This window comes from Loxodonta africana, chromosome 11 (assembly GCF_030014295.1).
Source record: "Loxodonta africana isolate mLoxAfr1 chromosome 11, mLoxAfr1.hap2, whole genome shotgun sequence".
Taxonomy (NCBI): domain Eukaryota; kingdom Metazoa; phylum Chordata; class Mammalia; order Proboscidea; family Elephantidae; genus Loxodonta; species Loxodonta africana.
In genome coordinates this window covers 85,467,669-85,490,584 of record NC_087352.1, presented here as the reverse complement: position 1 = coordinate 85,490,584, position 22,916 = coordinate 85,467,669, and the positions used below count along the sequence as shown (strand labels likewise).

General features: G+C 38.1%; 1 protein-coding gene across 9 annotated transcripts in view; it reads right to left on the bottom strand.

The window, feature by feature from the left end:
• The window catches only part of OSBPL1A (oxysterol binding protein like 1A), a 238,929-nt gene that overhangs the window by 55,610 nt on the left and 160,403 nt on the right, over nt 1-22,916 (bottom strand). For 8 of the 9 annotated variants that reach the window (XM_064294638.1, XM_003406354.4, XM_023543923.2 and 5 more), the window contains one exon: nt 18,057-18,210. In XM_064294638.1, coding sequence (XP_064150708.1) covers nt 18,057-18,210 — 154 coding nt within the window. Of the gene's footprint in view, nt 1-18,056; nt 18,211-22,916 lie in introns of those variants that run through there. The other variant, XM_064294640.1, reaches the window with a different exon arrangement.

The window sequence follows — 22,916 nt, the reverse complement described above, 5'->3', positions numbered from 1 at the left end:
CTTGTTATTTCCTATAAGACCGGTTATGCCGATCATATCCCGAAGGAAAACAGCAAAAAGTTTAGTTTTTGCTAGCATTTAGAGAATGTGCAGTTGTTGAAAAAAAGTTTTTTTTCCATGGAACAACCTACACCTTTAGTTATTCCTGCATCCTTTGGCGTATTCTGCTTTGGTAGGAGGTTGGTGGACACTGGGGATTATAGGTGGAGAAAGTGATTTTTTCCTTTAGGATTATTTAAGGAGACAAATTTTTATCTCAGATTTGTTTAAAACTTCTACAACTTTTAACATGCTTATGTGTTCTTTTGGAAATCCTGGTGGCGCAGTGGTTAAGTGCTACAGCTGCTAACCACAAAGGTCGGCAGTTCAAATCCACCAGGCGCTCCTTGGAAACTCTGTGGGGCAGTTCTACTCTGACCTATAGGGTCGCTACGAGTCGAAATCGACTCGATGGCAACAGGTTTGGTTTTTGGTTTTGGTTATGTGTTCTTTTGGAATGTTCATGTTAAACTTACAAAGGCCCAGAGGACAGGTTCCACATCAAATTTAATTTGTAACAGGGCCCAGCACTAAGCCAACAATACTCGAGTACTTAATAAATGCTCTGAGACTATGATGTTAATTTTATGTAAATTGTTACATAAAAGAAACAGAACTGCCCAAATTAAAAACTGGAATAAATTGTCTTAAAAAAAAAAATTTAGAACATGAGCTTTTTGTCCAGGTAAAAAATGTACAATTTTTTTTTTTTTAATTCTTAATCAAGATTCTACATTTTAAGAAAGGAAAGGGGCTCTGGAGTCAGGGCACTTGGGTTGCATGCAGGTCCTAAAAAAAAAAAAAAAAAAAATGGTCCTACCACTTATTAATTAAGGGATCTTGGGCAAGTTGTGTAAACTTTCTGCATCTCAATTTGTTCGCCTGTAAATCTGGAGATAGAATAATACATGCTCCTGCTGGCCCAGTGGTTAAGCGTTCAGCTGCTAATCAAAAGGTTAGCTGTTTGAATCCACCAGCCGCTCCTTGGAAACCCTATGGGATGGTTTTACTCTGTCCTACAGGCTGGCTTTGAGTCGTAATTGACTTGATGGCAATGTTTTTTTTTTTTTTTTACTTACAGCTTAGAGATGTTTTGAGAATCAAAAGCTACTGTGCTTATGGAAGTTCTTGATAAGGACCAGTTTACAATGCAAATACAAGTTGTAGCTGTTATTGCTGTACACAGTACTGTAAAGAGTCAGGAGTTGAGGCTGACACAGTGCAGTCTGAAGGCAGCAGCTGGGCTCGAGCCATCTTGCTATTGCACTGTGCTTTTAGGGGTCAGTGGCCTCACTAGGGTTGGTGTCACCCAATGCAGTAACTTATGGTGTCCCCCCACCCCGCCCCATGGATCTCCTCCCATACCAGACCATACAGAATCCTTAGTAATGTTTTTTGCACTAACGTGACTTGTAAATCAAAATTCCCATATATCACTCCTTCTTTTCCTTTAATTATTACTTCACTCTCAAGATACACATTCACAAATACTAATTACCACAATATTGTAGCTAAAACATCAGAAAATTTGACAAAATCAGTGACTACAAAAACCAGTAGCAACGAAAACAACAGCGCATGCCTGTAGCATGTGCAGACAAAACCACAGATTCAAAGTGTCACTGTAACTGGGCGATAATGACAGCTCTGACCAGAGTGCATCAGAAGGTTAAAAAAGTAAATCAACATAGAGTTTTTTTTTTTTTTAGGTATATTGCTTATGAAAATTTTTTTTTTTTTTTTGTATAACTAACTACAGGGATATTTTTATAGGCAGTCATTTTGGTGTCACTCCCTGACAGTGTCACCCAGTGGGGTGTGCACCCCCTGCACCCCCCCCCGCCCCCCGGTGACGCCACTGTGTGAGTAGTATCATTATGCTCATTTTGGAGCAGAAGCTGAGGCTTGAAGAGATTACATGCTTACCAAAGCCATACAGTACACTAAATGACCAAGCCAGAACCAGAACTCAGAAGCAGCAGCACACTGAGCCAAAGGTTCTGAACTATCTTATGATCATGGTTCAGTGTAACCTATTAGAATTTCTGGCAGTGTAGTTAAGGTATTAAAAGACTGAAAGCACTAAAGTAAAACAATATTATCAAGAATCTATAAACTATTTACTTGGTTTACCGACAGTAGTTTATTTTGTTGAGAACTATTAACTGCCCTGTACTGTCCTAAAAAAAAAAAAAAAAAACCCAAACCTGTTGCCATTGAGTCTATTCCGACTCATAGTGGCCCTATAGGATAGAGTAGAACTGCCCCATAGGGTTTCCAAGGAGCATCTTACAGATTCAAACTTTTGGTTAGCAGCCATAGCTCTTAACCGCTACGCCACCACGGTTTCCTGTGCTCTCCTACAGTCTAGTAAATGCACAATTTTTCTTTGGCACTGGCATGGCACTGTGCTCCATCTCTTACCTCTTATTAAAGCTGGTTTCACCCTGCTGTCCTACAAACCACACTCTGCTTAGAATCAATGTCCCATCAAACATCAGAGCAGTGTGCGTACTGTTCCACATGCATCATATACGGCTGGGGGCCATCGTGGGCAACCAATGTGAGTCGCTGCCACATTAACAGAGGACTGGTCTGCAGAATACTTACTATGGTAAAATGGAAAGTTCATTGTCAAGATTTCAAATCCAGGCTCAACATTGTGCTGTATCAACATGACTCAATAGCACTTATGGCCCAGACAATAAGGGCATATCGCATTTTTCAGAATAAATGTGTTTTGAAAAAAAATGTGCATACATCAAATTTTTCTAAAGATTTTAAAGAACGAAGAGAAAAAAAACTTTAAAAAACCTCTCGCATTTTACAAACTATGCCACATACACACAATGGAACACTACACAATGATAAAGAACAACGATGAATCTGTGAAACATCCCACAACGTAGATGAATCTGGAGGGTACTATGCTGAGTGAAAAAAGTCAATCACAAAAAGACAAATAGCGTGTGAGACCACTACTACAAGGACACATGAAAATGTTTCCACACAGAAAGAGCCAAACTTTGACAGTTACGATGGAGGGGAGGGGAGGGAAAAACACTAACTAGATAGTAGGTAACTGGTAAATTTGGTGAAGGGTAAGAGAGAGCATATGGTACTGGGCAAGTCAGCACAACTTGACCAGGGCAAATTCATAGGAGCATCACAGACACATCCAAATGCCCTGAAGGACCGAGCTATTGGACTAAGGACTGGGGACCATGGTCTTGGGGGACATCTAGCTCAAATGGCATAACATAGTCTATAAGGAAAATGTTCTACATTTGACTGTGGTAAGTAGTGACTGGGGTCTTAAAACCCTGCAAGGAGCCATGTAAGACACATCTAATACTCCCATCCCAGCTGGAGCAAAGGAAAACTAAAGACACAAGGGAAAGATTAATCCAAACAACTAATGGACCACAACTACCACAGCCTCAACCAGGCTGAGTCCAGCACAACAAGATGGTACCTGGCTACTACCACTGACTATTCTGACAGGGATCACAACAGAGGGTCCCAGACAGAACAGGAGAAAAATGTAGAACAAAACTCAAATTCAACAACAACAAAAGACCAGGCTTGCTGGTCTGACAGAGACTGAAGAGTATGGCCTCAGACCTCCAGACACCCTTTTAACTCTGTACTGAAGTCACTCCTGAGGTTCACCCTTCAGCCAAAGATTAGACAGGTCTATACTACCAACAATGACACACATGAGGAACGTGCTTCATAGTTCAATCACGTATACAAAACTAATGGGCACACTAGCCAAAAAGCAAAGACAAGAAGGCAGGAAGAGACAGAAAAACTGGACAAATGGCAACTGGGAACCTGGCAACCAATGTCGTAAAATAATTTGTGTATTAACTGTTTAAGAACTAATTTACTATATAAACTTTCACCTAAAGCACACATGCACAAAAAAAAAACTGTATGTTTTAAAACAATTACTTCTCTAATTTACTGACATTGTAAACCTTTATTATTATAGAAGGTATTTTCTGAAAGAGAAGGAAATTCATCCCAAGCTAACAAACAAAACAAACAATAACTAAGAACTCTACGGCCCTTGAGGCAGTTTTCTCCTTTAGGCAAAATTTAGATTGGTACAGCTCCAATGGGAAAGAAATACTTTAATGTATTTGTAGAGAACAAACCCCGTATGTCATCAAAAGTCAAGATGCCCTCTCTGACTTACTGTAATTAAGAAATGGGCAAGTAAATAGGGTTAAGGTAGACATGGGATTCGAATCCATTAAAAGACTATATTACAGTGAAAGATACTTCCTAGGCAAGCAAACCTTGTGTTCATGTGCGGGGGGGGGGGGGGGGAGCTGTATCTTCCAACAAAGCAAGAATACACATTTTAATAAATATCTAATTGCTTCTTTCTTTTGACATTCTGGGGATTATAACTGTGTATAAAGCAAACTTAAAATAGAAATTGAAATTGGATATTTACCTAAGAGATTCAGAAAGTCTATGGATCAAAAGGAGAAAGTAATGAGACCTCTGTATGGGGAAAGCAGTATCAGGGGACCGAGGAATGAATAACAGAGCTTAGAGGCTCTAGTCACCTCTTGTTTACACGTCTGACAGTGTAAGTTACAACCAGCTTTGTGGAGACCAGAGCTATACTGTCGTATTCTGAAGAGGGGGGAAAAAAAAATTCCATTTAACCATATTATGAAATATTCTTATAAAACATAATGGAAATCAAGGAGAGTAAACTTTAAATATGGGGACATTTTTCCTTATTCCACATTTACCAGAAGAAAACACTTTTATTCCAAGATCATTAATCTCACTTCAGCTACTTCTTCCCTATATTTGATTTTCAAAAGGCAATACAAACTACAAAAACCCATCCAAAGATCTCTTCATACAAGCTAAAAGGAAGAAAGCTATTTTATTTACCCATTTTTGCTTAGGGTTTATCAGTTTCATATGTATAACAGCACCTGACATTTAATGAGCTAAAAGCATTATGAATGCTTTGCATAGAGAATCATAATGAGCCAACAAGGTAGATCTTATTACAACACCCATTTTGCAAATGAAGAAGCTGAGTTTCAAATTATAACTTGACTAAGGTCAAGTAAGTGGTAGATACGGGATTCAAACTCAGGTAGCTCTTCATGAGTATACTAAAAAACTAGTGTGCCAATATCTTTGTTCAAAGAAGTATATATAGATGTATGTAAAGATCAAGGAACAAAAGCTGAGTTTTCATTTAATAGTGTTGTTTACTAAAGTTTTTTGAGAAATATATTTACCACAACGTGTCATTTCAAAGAATTATCTTTCTTTCAACAAGCCTGGAAAAAGATATTCAACTTATACCAAAGGAAAAAAAAAAAAAAAAAGGCTAGTCTCCTTTGTGATATAAAAAGCACCTGAAAATTGGTAAGTACAACATCCCTACAGAAAAATGGGCAAGGAATATAAGCAGTTTGCAGAAAAAGAAACACAAATATAAAAAGATTCAACCTCCCTCATTTCAGATATGGGTGCTCCATAAGGACCGAGACTTTGTTCATTATTGAATCCACAGCACCTAGAACAGAATCTGGCAATAATAGTGGCTCAATAAATATTTGTTGAATAAATGAATAATTATACACACACACATATGTAGACATAGAGAACGTATGCATGCAAGTGCAAGACCAGGAACTGTGTGGAGTCTTCTCTCACTTGTGTGGGGAAAAACTATTTATGTACAGACATGCTTGCTTATGCATAAAATATTAGAAGGCAAAGAGCTAATAATAGTGGTTGCATCTGGGGCAGGGAAAGGAGTGGCTAGCTTGAAAAGTGGGAGTTAAAAATATACACCATTATACTCCTGAATTTTGAACCACATGAATATCACATCAGTACCAGTCAAAGAGCACAACACCAAAAGAACTGGGGTTAGCATGAATTATTAAGTAGAAATTAAAAAAACAAAATTGTATAGCAAGATACTTCTTATCTAAGAAAAAAGGAATATGAATACATCTTCGTATCATTTATATTAAAAATAAAATAATTGAAAGGATTATTAAAATTAGCTCCCGAGGGGGAGAAAGCAGCGTTAAGGAGACAAGAATACTTAGCTTTGTATTTTTTACTTTGAAATCATGTAAATATTTTAAAGAGCAATAAAAAAAATTAAAACGGAAAAATGGTATCTTAAAAAACCGAAAGCAAATTAAATAAATGAATTTATCTGTGTAACAAGTTAGTGATTTAATCACACAAAAAGCAATCATTGTAAGAGACTTTCAAACACAGTATTTAGCTGTACATCCCAAATGGCATATAGCAAAAGGAAATAAACAGCTAAAAAGAAATCTAAAAATTTTCAACAATTATATTCTTAAAACATCTGTTTCCGTTGAGTCTATTCTGACTTACAGCAACCCTACAGGACAGAGCAGAGCTGCCCCATAGCAAGGCAGGAGCTATGGGAGCACCTGGTGGATTCAAACTGCTGACCTTTTGGTTAGCAGCCATAGCTCTTAACCACTACACTACCAGGGTTTCCATCATATTGTTACCAACAACCACATTTGTGTGAGAATATGTGTGCGTATACATACATATATATTAGAATAAAACAAAGAGATAATTATATTAATGCCATTAGGAACCATGAAATACAAACAAAATCAAAGAACTTATATTAAAAAAAAAACATAATAAAATTTAATTTGGAAATATATTGGTATGAATTCATGAAGTTTTTCTTAAAAAAAAAAAAAAGTTTTTTCAGCTCTCTACAATGAAAAGGACTAAAAACAATGGTCAATCCAGGAACAATGAACATCTTACCATTCAGATTTTTTTATTTTATAAATTTCCCACTACAATGGAATATGGCTCCTTATAGAGGTAGCTGACTAGCTGACTCTAGGTTGTTGGCAGAAAATGTACAAGATTAAGTCTGAAACATTTCTGTACCAGCAACCAAGGGGGTTATCAAAAGCAACTGGGTGATTGTACTAAATCATAAATCATACTCCAAAACAAAACAAAAAAAAAAAGGCAACTAGGGTCCTGTAAAAAGGACACAGAAACCAACTTGAAGGGGCTCTCTACCTGACAAATGATGGGAAAGAATAACAACAACTCAGACTTAAATCCAATTCATGTGTTTATATAACACTTTTGGAGGATATTAAGGAACTGACATACTATTCTGAAAAGGTAGAGTGGGAAGTTCTTCTTTAGAGAAGAATCCCAGCTAACAGATGCAGAAGATGTGACAGAATTTTAGTATTGCCACTTTGCAGCCCCTAATGAAATAAGGACGTAGACAATGATCAACAATGGCTGCTAAAATCGTGAGGTAGAAGGCTGTCAGAGAACTTAATCATGGAGGTGTCAGACTGACAATGTCTGAACCCAGGAGTCAATCTCGACATCACACAATCAATCAGAAAGCCAGAGAGCATATGCCTCTAGTTGATATAATAGGAAGTAGTTCTATGGTGAACTCAAGAAGTAATTGTGTCACAAAATGTGCACTTAAATCTGTCCAAGCCTCTAGATATAACCATCAATTTATAGGAAATTCAGGAGGTAAAGGAACAAGTTAAATAACACCATGGGAATGCAACCAGCAACATCCAGACTGTAGAATACTCTACAGGACAAACAACCAGGTTTCTTCAACAAATAAATGGCAAGGAAAAAATGGGGGTGGGGAGAGGAAACCTAGAGATTAAGATGGATTTAAAAGGCATATAAACCAAAAGGAAACCCTGGTGGCGTAGTGGTTAAGTGCTACAGCTGCTAACCCAAGTGTTGGCAGTTCAAATCCGCCAACCGCTCCTTGGAAACTCTACGGGGCAGTTCTACTCTGTCCTATAGGGTCGCTATGAGTCGGAATCGACTCAACGGCACTGGGTTTGGTTTTTTTTTGGTATAAACCAAAAACATTACATGGACTTTTTGGATTCTTATTCGAACAAACCATTAAATGACATTTATGAGACAACTGGGGAAACTGGAATATTGAAGAAATATTTGACGATAATTAAGAAACTATTTTCTTAGGTATAATAAAGATATTGTGGTTATTTCAATAAGAAAAAAAAAAGAGTCCCAATGTTTTAAACAGATACATACTGAATTGTTTACAGGTAAAATGATACATCTTGGTTTTGCTTTAAAATTATTGGGGGATGGTATTTGGTTCCTTGGTTTGGAGGTTTAGGGTCATAGTTTCATGGGAAGTTCCAGTTAACTGCCTAATAATTAAGGTGTTTAGTGCTTCTGTTCTACCTCCTAGTTTGTTGAATAGCACCTGGGGTCTTAAAAGTTTGCAGGCGGCCATCCAAGGCACAGCAATCTCTATTCACCTGGGGCAACAGAGGAATAAGGACAGTCAGGAACAGGAGGAGGAAATGGAATGTGTGGCTAACTGCCTCCATGAACAACTGCCTCCTTTGCCACGAGACCAGAAGAACTGGATGGTGTCCAGCTACCATTACTGAACATTTTGATCAAAGATTCCATAGAAGAATTCTGACCAAAGGGGAAAAATGTAGAACAGAATTTCAAATTCTCATGGACTCCAGACTTTCTGGAGCTAAGGAAGCTGGATGAACCCCTACTGCCCTGAGATGATCTTTAAACTTTAAGCCAAAAATACCCCCTGAAGTCACCTTAAAACCGAACAATAGTTTAGCTTAACTATTAAAAATACTGCCTTAGGCAGTATGCTCTTTTAATAGCTATCTACAACAAAAACTCGAAAGATCAGATAGGAACCTCCGGGGACAGTGAGTTTATGTTAAAGGGGGAGGAACAACTAAGAGAAGGCAGGTGAGAATGCTTGCACAACTCAAAGAATGCAAGCAATGTCACTAAATTATACATGTAGAAACTGCTGAATTGGTGTACGTTTTGCTGTGTATATTCTCAACAACAAAATAAATAAAATAAAAAAAATCATGGAGTTATAGATGAAACAAGGCTGGGCGCTCAATGATAAATGCTGACGTTGGATAGTGGGTATAAGGAGGGCATTATATTATTCTCTCTAGTTGTATGTATGTTTGAAAATTTCCATAGTAAAACATTTTTAAAATGGGATTATACAATTGAAAATACACACCCTTTTTTCTTCACACCCCAGGTAAATAACAAATTCATTAGCTATCTATTATTTTGCTCATTCAAGCATAACTTTACAGATTACAGTGCCCTAGAAAACTGCTCTCATTTACCCATGATAATCATTGATCTAGAATGAATTTGAAGGAGTTGTTCGAGTCACGTGAAAGTATCTCTCATCATCATCTTGCTTACAGGATGCCAGAACTAGAAAAGACCTTGTGGGTTTCCAACTGTGTTTTAAAGGGCCCCAAATCTCAAAACGGGTGTCTTGGGGATCAGATGCAGGAAAAGGGGACGGGCCTGTAGGTCTCTGATCTTCAGCCCACTCTTCTATCAGCTGTTTCAACAAGGGTGAGAAGAGGTGAATGTTGTATGGAAGGAGGTCACCCAGTTTTCTGAAGTAATTCCTGGCAACAGGTTCAGCAATTGAACCAGGAATTATGAGGTAATTACAATGATGAATCTAGCTGCAAACTGTTAACATGCTTGGCTGCTAATCAAAAGGTTGGAGATTCAAGTCCACCCAGAGGTGGAAGGAAGGCCTGGGGATCTACTTCTGAAAAATCATCCACTGCAAACCCTACGAAGCAGTACTGCTCTGACACACATGGGGTTGCCATCAGCTGGAGTTGACTTGATGGCAAATGGTTTTAGGTTCATACTGCCTTTTTTTTTTTCTTTTCCTTAACATACCCCAAATGATCCAAGGGCCCACCAGTTTGTTATTTCTAGATAAGGTCTGTACATTTGAACTCTTTTTCCTGGATGAATAGCTCCCACCTGCCAAGTTGGCACTCCTTAATTGCTGAGAAGTCTGCAAATCTGTTGTAGGAGATCTGGGTGTCCCACAAAATCAGAGTAGCCTGCTAGATTTTTAGGCCTCTGCTTCTGCTCCTGACATCCAACTTGCCAATTTCTTCTAGGTGTCCCACTTCCGCTGACCTGTGATGGCAGATACCTGTAGCTTCAGGGCTTCCCACACTCTGCCTACACACTGCACAGTGGTCCACACACCCAACCTCAAATTGCCTCTTAGAGTATCAAGCATCTTCTTTCTCTACTGCTCCTCCTAGAGCTTCTCACCGCCAGTTCTTGATCTCTAATGCTCCCTTTTCTCTCAGCTTAGCTGAGATAGGTTTGTGCACAGCTCAAGTCCCAGAGCTGCCTGAGCTTCTATTGATACTATTTCTTTTTATTATGGCCCTCTCCTTTCCAGGGCAAATAAATACTCTAGGGCCGGGGTGGAATGGTATGAGGAGAGCAAACACCCACAGTGTTCTTAGAACCACTATTCCCTCCAGTCCACATGTCTTCCCATAAATCTGGACAAATCTGGGCAGGGTTCTTGCTCTTTCCCCCACAGTTTCTGGGTCCTTTGCAAATCAGGGATGTAGCCAGACTCTTGCTTAAGTATCCCTAGTCACTGCATGACAAGAAGGAGTTACACCAAGTATTTCCTGACAGACAAGGATGCTTTGCTGCCAGGGCATGAGGAACTCTTGCGGGGGGTGACTCCCCACCTAAACTCTATGCCCTGACCTAGTCAAGTCTGAGTGCGAGTAGAGCCCAGAGAACTTATCCCATGTCTTTAGGATGTAAGATTCCAATATCTAGGTTTTTTTTTTTTTAATTTCCCTCTAATGGTTAAATATATTCAGAGTTGAACAGTTTTTACTCATCAGTAACAATATTTATTCAATATAATTCTTACTTTTTGCAAGATGTCTTAGCTTATATTTTCAATCTTGTTCAATCTTCAACTTGCCAGTGTATTCCGTGCATGAATTCTTCACACCCAGAAGAGAGCCGTTATTATACTGTTCTTCCTTTGGCCACCTAATAATTCATTTTTAACACAGTCATAAACCAAAACCTGTTGCCATCAAGTCAACTCTGACTCATAGTGGCCCCACAGGACAGAGTATAACTGCCCTACAGGGTTTCTACGAAGCAGCTGGTGGATTCGAACTGCCGGCCTTTTGGTTAGCAGGTGAGCTCCTAACCACTGTGCCACCAGGGCTCCAAGGTAGTCATGAAGGGCAAATAAAGGGACAACTAATCAATCATGAGGAGTCCTACTCAATCTTTTCACCAAATGAACTGTTGTGATTCTTAACCACATTTACTAAGGAAAAGGTTTCACCCAAGGTAATATACTGACTACAAATAAGTTAAATAGAATCAAAGAAATTTTCTTCTAGAAGTTTTTAAGTTTTGCCCTTCCACATTTATGTGTTGGATTCATCTAGAACTGATATGTGTGCACATAAAATAGGAATTCCTTTTTTAAAATATTAAATGATTGTCCCTGCACCGTTTACCCAACAGTCCATACATACCATACCACACCATACATAAGGTTTCTTTACATGTGTGGGCCTTTGGGGCTTTTTCTTCCATCCCACTGGTCAGTCTATTTCCAGGAGAATTCCACACTCTCTTAATCACTAAAGATTTGTAATCGATCTTGACATTTGGTAGGACAAATGCCTTCCCTTCCTTCAATCTGGTTTTTTGGCAGTATCTTGTCTCTTCAAAGCCCTTTGTGCTTGAATATATATAACAGAATATCTGTTTCAACTCCCAAGGAAGAGTGCATTAGAATTTTGATTTAAATTACATTGACTATACAGATCAATTTTGCAAGAACATCTTATGATAACAGTTTTCCTTTTCATGAATGTCTTCCAATAAGTTTTATGTGTTTCACAATGAATTTTATTATTACCCTTTTGTTGTTGTTGTTAAGATGGGCTCCCAGGTATGTGACTTTTTTGACTCATAAAACCAACAAACCAAACCTGTTGCTGTCAATTCTGACTCATAGTGACCCTGTAAGAGAGAGTAGAACTGCCCCATTGAGTTTCCAAGGAGCAGCTGGTGGATTCAAACTGCTGACCTTTTGGTTAGCAGCCGAATGCTTAACCACTGTACCACCAGGGCTCCTTTCAACTCATAGAGACCCTATATGACAGAGTAGAACTGCCACATAGGGTTTTCTAGGCTATAATCTTCATGGAAGCAGATTGCCAGGTCTTTTCTCCTGTGAAATGGCTCATGGATTTGAATCTCTGATCTTTTGGTTAGCAGCCAAGCACTTAACCACTGCACCACCAGCTACGAGTCAGAATCAACTTGATGGCACACAAAAACAACAGATGACTTTTTCATAGCTACTCTATTTTTTGCCCAGTATAACTGCATTTTCTGTCTGTGGCTAGTGCACAGAAATGTAACTGGCTGATTATATAATGCAACTTCATCAAATTTTCCATGGTTATGGGTTTTCTTTGTAGACAATTACATCATCTTTGGATAACAGCAATTGTGTTTCTTCATTTCTAGATTTTTTGTGTGTTACGTCTCTAGCTATGTCTTCCATATAATGTTAAACAGAAGAGATGGCAGCAGACATCCTTGTCTTATTCCTGATACTATAGGAGCTGTTTAAATATCTCACTATAAGTTGTCTGTATAAGCTTTAACCAGATTACAGGGTTTTTTTTCTATTTATAGTTTGCTAAGAAAAAAAAAAAAATTTTTTAAGATACTAATCATGAATGACTGATGAATGTTATTGAGTATTTTTCTTTATCTATCAGAATGATTGTATGATTTATCTTCTTTAATCTATTAATGCATTAGAATGATTGTATGATTTATCTTCTTTAATCTATTAATGCCATTAATATAGTGCATGGCACTTAAAAATTATCATATGGACCTAAACTTTCAGATTCTGACTACTCAGCTCTACATTAGCATCTTTTACACTGTTTCCTGTAAATTGGACGATATAAACATCAGTATCTTTTTCAAATATAATGAGTAAAACTGGTAACAATTTAGAAGATCAGAGCTCAGAATAAATTCAGTAAATTAGGTACAGGGGTAGAGAATTACCCTTATGGAACACAGCCAAGATGACAATACCAAAAAAAAAAAAAAAAACAAAACTCTATTGCCATCAAGTCAATTCCAACTCACAGCAACCCTACAGGACAGAGAACTGCCCCATAGGGTTTCCAGGCAGTGGTTGATGGATTCAAACTGCTGACCTTTTTAGTTAGCAGCCAAATGCTTAGCCACTGAGCCACCAGGGCTCCAAGATGACAATAAGCCCTGTAAATATAAATCTAGGAACACCACAATGTAGGCTAATTTTCCAAAATCCAACTTGATGTATCTTCTGAAAAAATGTGCTGTCAAAATGGAGCATTTATTTTTGTGTATTCTCTATCCCTGCAGTATTTCGGGTTCTGATCTAGGTCTTAAACAAAACCATAATTTGTTAATATTTCCATAGAACTAACACAAAAGACCAATAAAATCCACAGCACTTCAGTAAAGATCATTACATAGCATAATGCTAATTCAGAATGAATAAAAACTATGATATTGTAACTATATGTCCCCTCTCCCCCTGAAGGTTAATAAAATTAAGATATTATAGTAGACCTCTAAAACTTAAGTATGGGAGAAAAACCATTAGTCAAGATTTCATTTTGGAATTACACGACTTTCAGAGCGAGACGACATCTCGAAAGTTCATGTAGCCCAACCTCCTCATTTAAGATACCTCAAGTTACCCAGCAGTCAACACAAGAATTAGTTTGTTGGTAGTTATCACATGGGATGGGTTAAAATCCATAATACCTGTGCTTTCATTATCACAGACATAAACTCAATTAGTTTAGCATACCTTACTCTGTATTACATTCATATGACATATGCCCTACGGCTTATGTTTCTCTGTGTCATTGGTTTTCAAACTGTTCCCCATGGTAATGGAGGTTAAAAAAGGAAACCACATGATAGTGGGGGTTGGAAAAAAAAAAGGGGGGAGTGGTAGGGGTTCTTCAAAGAGAAGCAAATCACAGTCTTTGAGGAGAAAGTGAATAAACAGCTAAAATGGGTAATTCATACTAAGTGCTTCCTATGAGGCAGGCATTTTCCTAGACGCCACGTGTATGTCAACACACTAAGCAGAGGAGACAACATCGTTTAGAAAAGTACGTTGTGTTTGGGAGGGGGACCTGTTGCTTCTCTAATATATACTACAGAAAGTAAAGCTCAAGGATGTTTCTCAGATAAGGACATGAAGAAAATACAGTGATCTCCCCCTGAAGTAGGAGACCGGGGGGAGGAGAAGGTGGAGAGGACCCCTCCATGGATCAATCTCTCAAAAGGGTGAGACTCTAATGGCCTCCACATTACATTTCTTTGGCACAAATGGTTCCATGGCTAAAGAAAAAAAAAAGTTTCAAAACTCTTGTTCTATTTCATCAGCAAATTAGGTAAGCTGAGATTTAATACTTTCAATGTGAACTATAAATTGTAAGGCTTCTCTTCTCCCATTTAAAAGTATGCAGTTCTTTCTCTCTTTTAATTTTATAAGCCATATACTTTCCATGTCTGTCTTCCTAAATTTAAGTGCACATATCCCAGGGGCTAACTGGTGGCATAGGGAAAAGAGAAACGTAAGATTTTATGAGAAAGTTAAGCAAGTGGGAGAAAATTATTTTTCAATATTAAAGAAAACCGAAATATATGACAAAGTAGAATACACATTTCCCATGGTTTTAAAGATAAAGCAAAAGACTTCAAATAAATTGCATGGCCACCTCTCACTAATCCCCCAGATCAGAGAGTAATGCACATCAGCTTTTCTGAAATATCACCAAGATTGTGATTAATATAACAAAGGCCCAGGATACACACAGGTTACTAAAGTATAGTTTAGGGCACAGGCAATAAGGATTTGATAACGCTGGATACTCCAACATTTTTCTTATTCTGAAATTGAACTTTTAAATCATACCTGGTATCTGTTCTGTTTACGTGATTAGAGAAAAACTTTTTTGAAAAAAGTTACAAATGTTTTCACCCACAGCCAGAGATTCAAGGTTATATTCTTATCAATGAACTGGTCAGGCTGAGCAGAGACTTTGGAGTCCAAAAAACCAGTTGATAAAGTCTTAAAGGGCTAAGGTTAGACTGGAAAGTGGGCCAAGGTAAAAGTTTCAATGAAGATTTAGAATATTTCAATAGTAATTATGTTTTGCAGTATATAAACTTAATATAGTTTCATGATCTTTAGGTAATTTACTGATATTAAATTGAATTAGTGGATATTCATTATAATTTCAGTTTATGTATGTCATGGATTGAATTATGTCCCCTTCAAAATGTGTGCATCAACTTGGTTAGGCCATGTGTGGTTGTCCTCCATTCTGTGATTGTGATTTTATGCTGAGAGGATTAAGGTGGGATTGTAAAGGGACTTTCCCTGGGGTGCGGCCTACACCATCTTTTCTCTCTCAAGAGATAAAAGGAAAGGGAAGCAAGCACAGAGCTGGGGACTTCACACCACCAAGAAAGACGCACTGGGAGCAGAGCGAGTCTTTTAGACTCGGGGTTCCCGTGCAGAGAAGCTCCTAGTCCAGGGGAAGATTGACCAGAAAGACCTTCCTCCAGAGCCAACAGAGAAAGCCCTCACTTGGAGCTGACACCCTAAATTTGGACTTTTAGCCTACTTTACTGTGAGAAAATAAACTGTTTGTTAAACGCATCCACTTGTGGTGTTCCTGTTATGGCGGCGCTAGATGACTAAGACAATATACTACTGCTTTTTATGCCACAGAGAAAGGATATATATTGAGTCTGCTAATAAATGTGTTCACTTTGCCTCTTTAATAGGTTGTTCTGTAAGAGATACATGATAAGGACAGAAAACTTAAAAGGCTTATAAAAAAGGAAATCTCATTGATACAGTCAAAGTTTTCATCTATCCTGGCTAAAGTTTGATGGGTTAATTTATGAGATTTTTAAAAACTTTAGTATCAAATAGTATATAAAGCAAAAACTGAGTTTCTCGCTGTTAAAATGACAAAATTTTCTTTAATTACTGAATTGAGTTAATTTTATCCTCTGTGTAACCTGCCTTGAAGGCAAGGGTTCTGTTTCCCATTAGAATAAATTCTGGAGTTAATATTGAAAAAAACAAAAGCTCCTATCAAAGCTACTTTTCTAAAATAGGAAATTGTTATATTTTCCCACATATCTGAGGGCTGACGACGTCCTAAGTTTTCCTCCTTTGCTTTGAATAAGTGATCAATGTTTTATTACACTTACAGGTTGAATGAGTTACATCTCATTTATTGGTTTAACTTTTCTTAGTGATGTGTCCTGATTTCACTTTTTGAACAATTTCATCTTAACTTTCACATCTGTACCATTCTGGGTTTGACTAAGACAGAACAAAGAATACATGGATATGGTATAATATACCTATTGAAAAAAAAAAAAAAAAACCACTGCCGTCGAGTCAATTCCGACTCATAGTGACCCTACAGGACAGAGTAGAACTGCCCCATAGAGTTTCCAAGGAGTGCCTGGCGGATTTGAACTGCTGACCCTTTAGTTAGCAGCCATAGCTCTTACCCACTCGGCCACCGGGGTTTCCAAATGTCATATGCAAAATCATTGTTGCCATTTCTGCAGCGGACATACAAAAGGGCCTCTGGGCCCTGAAAAGCAGTTGAGAAATCACTTCCCAGGCACAGGATCTGACATCTAAGCACAGCACTCATGTTGAGTCTTTAACAGTTACATCTCATATTTGCATGCTTCTCTGAATTTCCCAAAGAATTCACCTGTGTTCTCGCTGAATTGACATGATGCTTGTATTTCAGTTACACTGTTAAAGGTTGTCTTCTCTTTAGAGACTGGCAGACCTGCCATGTTCACTGTTAGGTATTTCATTTCCTGGACAGAATTTAGCCCTAGACTCCCAAAGGAGCTGGCAGTAACTGCAGACGGAAATCAGGGAAGACACTCACTGCTGCCCACATAACATACAACAGTAAACTCTGTCAAAGGTAACTGTCAACAGCTTGTTTAGAAGACACCTTCCAACTGAACAAAAGAACTTCCTGGTTTTATCTAGTTAACAACCTAAAACTTACCAATCTTTTTAAAGTAAGTACAAACTGAGACATCTTTACTAACAAGGGACAAATCCACAAACATCAGGGAGGTCATCTGTATATTTTTTGCAGTAGAACAATATTTGAGGCCAGTCATGACCAGAATCATGGTACAGAAATGGGGTTACAGTTATACAATCTACAATCATTAAACAAAGAAAAACTACTTTGTTGAAATTAATCTTTCATAACTCCTTACCCAAAAAGTGATTTTTACAATCACAGTAAAGAGAGATCCTTCACTGATATTTTTATAAAACGTTTTACTATATGAATCCCAGCACGCACATATGCCTCTGTGTCTGTACACTTGTGCTGACACCGGAGAACTGCGGTGTCTGTTACGTCTCATTAATTTGGGACAATCTCAAGGATGAAACCATCAAAGGAATAAAAACATACTAAGGCTATCAGACAGTATAAAATGGACATGCTCAGCATGTCCTGGGTCTACTAAAAGTCTTTGTTCAAATTTAACTAAATTGTGTCAACAGGCTGGCAATGTTACCATTCATTCTTAATAAAACCAACAAGAAGATCAAGTGACTAGAAACTAAAATAGCATTGGGAGGCAGAGTCATAAAAGATGTATGATGAAAAGGAAATCCAGCATCAATTTCAATAAGCAGTTCTGAAGAGCCTTTCTAAACAGGCAACTAAAAGATTTACATTCTCCCCTAAAAACATGGTTGCTGAAACAAAGTTTCTGCCTTTTTCCTACAATTAAAAATGATGCTCTCCTCTTAACAGACTGAAGAAAAAATACTTAAGTAAAATCCTTTCTTTGAGGTGGCACAGCGATGTAAGTACCCATCCAGAGAAAAATATGAAGAGAAGGTATAAATCTCTTCATGAACCCAGACTGGCTTTATGATAAAAAGAGAATTACAGTAACTGTTAAAGGCGACCTACCTGTGTTTCTTGATGCCATTGGAGAGAGAATCTCCACCACCACAATCTTTTCCTTCAGACATTCTGGCTCTTTGACCGCTCAAACGTTCTTCCTCTTCAAACGAGTGCGCCGTCACTGCTTCCAATCGGCTTAGGGACCGTTCGGACTCGGAATCTGTGGCAGAGCAGGCCCATAGTTAATGAACTTCAGTACGAGGCTTTGATAACAATGGATATCTCCCTTCATGCACCAGGCTCTGAAACTTAAGCTGCCTACTTTGTCCTCCAACAAGCCATCCGTTAACTATCTCCTCAGGGATTTCAGAGAACCTACACCCAATAAGGGTAAGGTGGATTTATGAAATAGAGACGCATTTATATAAACTGACAATTAAGCAGATGTTATGCATTAAAAAAGATTTCCAGGGATTACCCAATTCTTTAAGAAATGATATCCAGTGGCTTCCCCAAAGATTATTTTTATCTCCTTTTCAAAGCATCTTAAGTATAACTTCCAAAGGGAAAAAAAAAAATCAATTTTTGAAACTCGTATATATTATGAAAAAAGTATAGTGGCTGTACTTGTGGGAAGTTTACATTACACCGTATACTGTATGCACAAAAGCAAAGTTAATTTTAAAATACTTTTTTCTGGTATGGAATTACTAAAATATTCAAGATCTTAAACCCAAACTATCTATATATCAGGGAGGCATTTTAAGGATGAAAATGCCATGTTCCCAATTGGCTGTGTTCAGAATGGAGTCACATGCCTCCTCGGGAGTAATAAGAGAACTTTTTTTTGTAAAATGCATTCTAGTTTTCAGGCACTTTCACATTCTTCATTTCATTTCCACCTCTCAAGGATGCTTTCATGAAGGCAAGGCAGGACAGTAGAGTTAAGAACTGTGTTAATGGTCTCATGGCTTGTTTGTTTGCTGAACCAGAATTTGAACTTAGGGTTTCTGACTCCTTGTTTAATGCATTATACATTTCAATTCAAAGTAGTAGTCATTCAGCCTCCATGCTGCAAATGATAAAACTTAGGATGGTGCCTAAATTTTTACTGAAATATACCGGCAGTCTCCACGTTATGAACGAGGTCTATTCCTGTTCCTGTTTAAGCTGAATTTGTAGGTAAGCTGGAACAAGTGCATACAGTTCCTTATTTAGCCTTATGTTAGAACAAGAAAAGGCTCAAAGCCTTCTCAGTGATTTAAAAGCTGCAAGTGAAGGTAACTGATGAAGAGTTTGTTGCAAGTAGGGGTTGATTCGATCATTTCAAAGTGAGGCCAAGTTTACATAACATTAAAGGGCAAGTATGAGCTGTCCCTAAGTCAGACCTCTGTAAACCCAGAACTTACTATAAGTTCAAGATAACCGACAACTCCCCATCTTAAGCAGATGACCATACACTCAACTCTCCTCAGCTCTGGGAAAGCATTCTTACAAACACCCAAGCGAATTTCCTTACCAAACAAATTTATCGGCACTGCTTAGTATATGAAACCAAAAAACCCATTGCCATCGAGTCAATTTTGACACATAATGACCCTGTAGTATATACTGTATCTAAACTGTTCAGGAAATAAAATTTTGTAGTACTTTTTTCCCCCTTCTGTAACCTATAATCCAGCCTAAATCATGATACTTAATTTTTTATCATATTAGGTTGATTCAGAAGAAATAGTTGGACAAGCACAACTGGAGGTTGGACAATATATTTTGAGCTCTGAACTCTGGATACTCTGAATGATATGTTACTTGCAGAAAGATTTTCAATGCCAGTAAAGTTATTTTTATTTTCTGTAAATGTAACTTCAACAGAATTTCTGAAAATATAGCTTTGGTCTGTCATCACCTTATAACAAACAGATAATTAAAAAAAATAAAGAGACATTTGTCATTGTCAATTTCGGCTGGTAGTCATTAACTTTTATTGAAAAAAATTAAAGACAGTCTGAATAGCCATTAATAGATGAAATGAGCAGCTGTTAAAATTACATCTACAAAAAAAATATAATAAATAGAAAAATGCTTTTGACATAATGCTAAATCAAAAAAGCAAGACACCATTTAAAACTATAAAATAGCCAAAAAAATAATTTTTGTCTGCATTAAAAAAAAGACCAGTCTGGTTCAAGTACACAGACAGTTGAGCAAATGGGTTCAATAAAATGATAGAAGTTTCTTTAGGACACAGTGAGGCAAAGAGGGGGTTAGACAACTTTCTGGGGTAGACAAATAGGGGTCAGAAAAGGCTACATTGGAGACATGTGCTCAAAGGTAAATCCTGGAAAAATGAAAATGGTATTCAGGGTGGAGGTGAGAGTAGCTGGTCAGAAGGAGCATGAGTAGATGAAGAGAAGCTAAAACCTGGACATAAGATGACAGTGGTCTTGGGGTGGTGGATTCTACTTTTACAAATTTTCTTTACATGAAAAAATTAAATATTTATAAATTTGGAGAAAATAAAATTGTGCGTACTTGTTAGTATCATTTACAGAGCTCTGGTAGTACAAGTGGTTAAGTGTGATGGCAAGCTACGGCTGCTAACCAAAAGGTTGGCAGTTTGAACCCACCAGCTGCTCCTTGGAAACCCTATGGGGCAGTTCTAATATGTCCTATAGCGTCGCTATGAGTTGGAATCGACTTGATGGCAATGGGTTTGGTTTTTATTGGTTTGGTTAGTATTATTTAAAAAGAGTCATTCCTTAATAATCTAGATGTCATGAAAACCAAAAAGTAATGAAACAAAATACCTGACACATTTATTAAACACTTCTATGCACAGGATACTGTGTTTGCTATTAAGAGGTACAAGTCATGAGACAGGGACTTGTCCACCTAAAAAGAAAATGTATAACAAAAAGCACATACATGCAGTCCCCAACTTAACGGGCAACCGTACTTGCCCTTTAATAATATGTAAATTTGCTCTCACTGTGAAATGAATAAACCAATTTCTGCTCACAACCAATTCTTCATTACTCTCACCTTCGCTTGCTGCAAGTGCAGCTTTTAAATCACTGAAAAAGCTATGAGCCTTTTCTTACACTAAGTAAGGCTAAATAAGAACCATAAGCACCTGTTCCAAGTTACCTACAAATTCAACGTAAAGACACGGAAAAGATCTTGTCTATAATCTGGGGGTTGCCTGTATACACTAAGCAACAAACAAGAGGTAAAGACATCAGGAGCTTCTAGGAAGCAAAGGCAAACTTTTCCCAAAACAAGATTTCAACTTAGTGAATACCAGCCCCAAGACCTACTGCCTTAACCTGTATCAGTCATTTTAGGAACATGTGCCAAGGGACAGGCACTGTGCTTACCCTAGGGATACACCATCAGATGGCAGTACACAGCCTCATCCTGTTGGCTGGCAGTACTTGACTCTCTCCATTCCTCCCCTTGTCCATGTCTCTTCTACTCCTTTTCTCCCTTTCCCTACACCCTTTCCCCTCCCCCATCCTTACTCCTCTCCATCCTGCTCCCCGTCCCTTGTCCTCTAATACAATCAGGCTATCCCCATCCTTCCCCTGAAAGGACTCAGAGAAAGATCACCAATTACCTCCATATTGCAAAGTCCAATGGTCACTTTTCAATTTTTGACTGATCTACTATATACTATATCTGAAACTGCTTAATTGTTCCTCTCTTCCTTTATATCATGCATCTATTAAGCATCTACTACATGCAAGACATAAACAAATCCAAATCCACTGCCGTCCAGTCGATTCTAACAGAAACCCTATAGGACAGGGTAGAACTGCCCCATAGGGTTTCCAAGGCTGTAATCTTTATGGAAGCAGACGGCCACATCTTTCTCCCACAGAGCGGCTGATGGGTTCCAACCACTGACTTTTAGGTTAGCAGCCGAGTGGTTAACCACTGCACCACCAGGGCTCCTTATGTGCAAGGTATAGTGAGAGTCAAAGAACAGTAAGATATGGTTCCTGTCCATGGTAGAAAGTTTTGTGAACAAATAAGCTAAGCAAATTTTTCTAGGTGTAATAATAGAAGTCTGAATGGAGGCGGTGGGCCACAAAGGCAGGACTGATGGAGAATAGGGTATTGGAAGGATTGTGGCTGAGGTGATGACTGAGCTGAGTATTATGTCTAGGGGTGTGAGTGCAGGGGAGGCGTGAGTTACAACAGAGGAACTGTTCCAGGTAAAGGAAACAGCATGACCCAATACAGGGAGGAACGAAGTATTCTGTCAGATGAGAGTGGAAAATGTAAAAATGGAGTGGTGGAAGGGGCAGGTGAGGGCGAAATGAAGCTATGAGTCAGTCATGAAGTTGACTATGCAAAATAAATAAAAGTCAAAGTGAGGCAGTGGGACAAAGAGAAGATAAATGAAGCTGGGAATGAGGTGGTGCCCCAACACACGCCGTGAGTTTCTGTATGCTTACTAGAGGTAAATCACAAACTTGTCTCTGAGCTTTCTAGCATCAAAGGCAAAGAAGGAAACATGATCGATTACATGGTTTATAGTGTCCATGAGATAAAAACTAACTAGCTGCTAAAGAAACAAACAAATCAACAACTCAGTTACTTCTAGTACTATAACAGAGAGGAATCTAATATATGGAGTGTGAAATAGTTTGGACTGACTTTGTGGGCACTAAGGAGTCATCCTAAATAGACCATGCTCTTATATCATTAGTCAGACCACTCTGCTTATCTCCAGTAGATACCATCCTTTCATCTGGAGAACAATAGTTCTAAATATATTTAAACTCAAATATGATTAGCAAAATAAACAAACAGGCCACAGACACTAGGAAGGTTTACTGGCCAAGGTCAGAGTCAGCCCACAAAAGTCATTTCGCAGTCTCCTTGTAATGATGAATCAATGCTCAATCTCAGTGTCTCTGG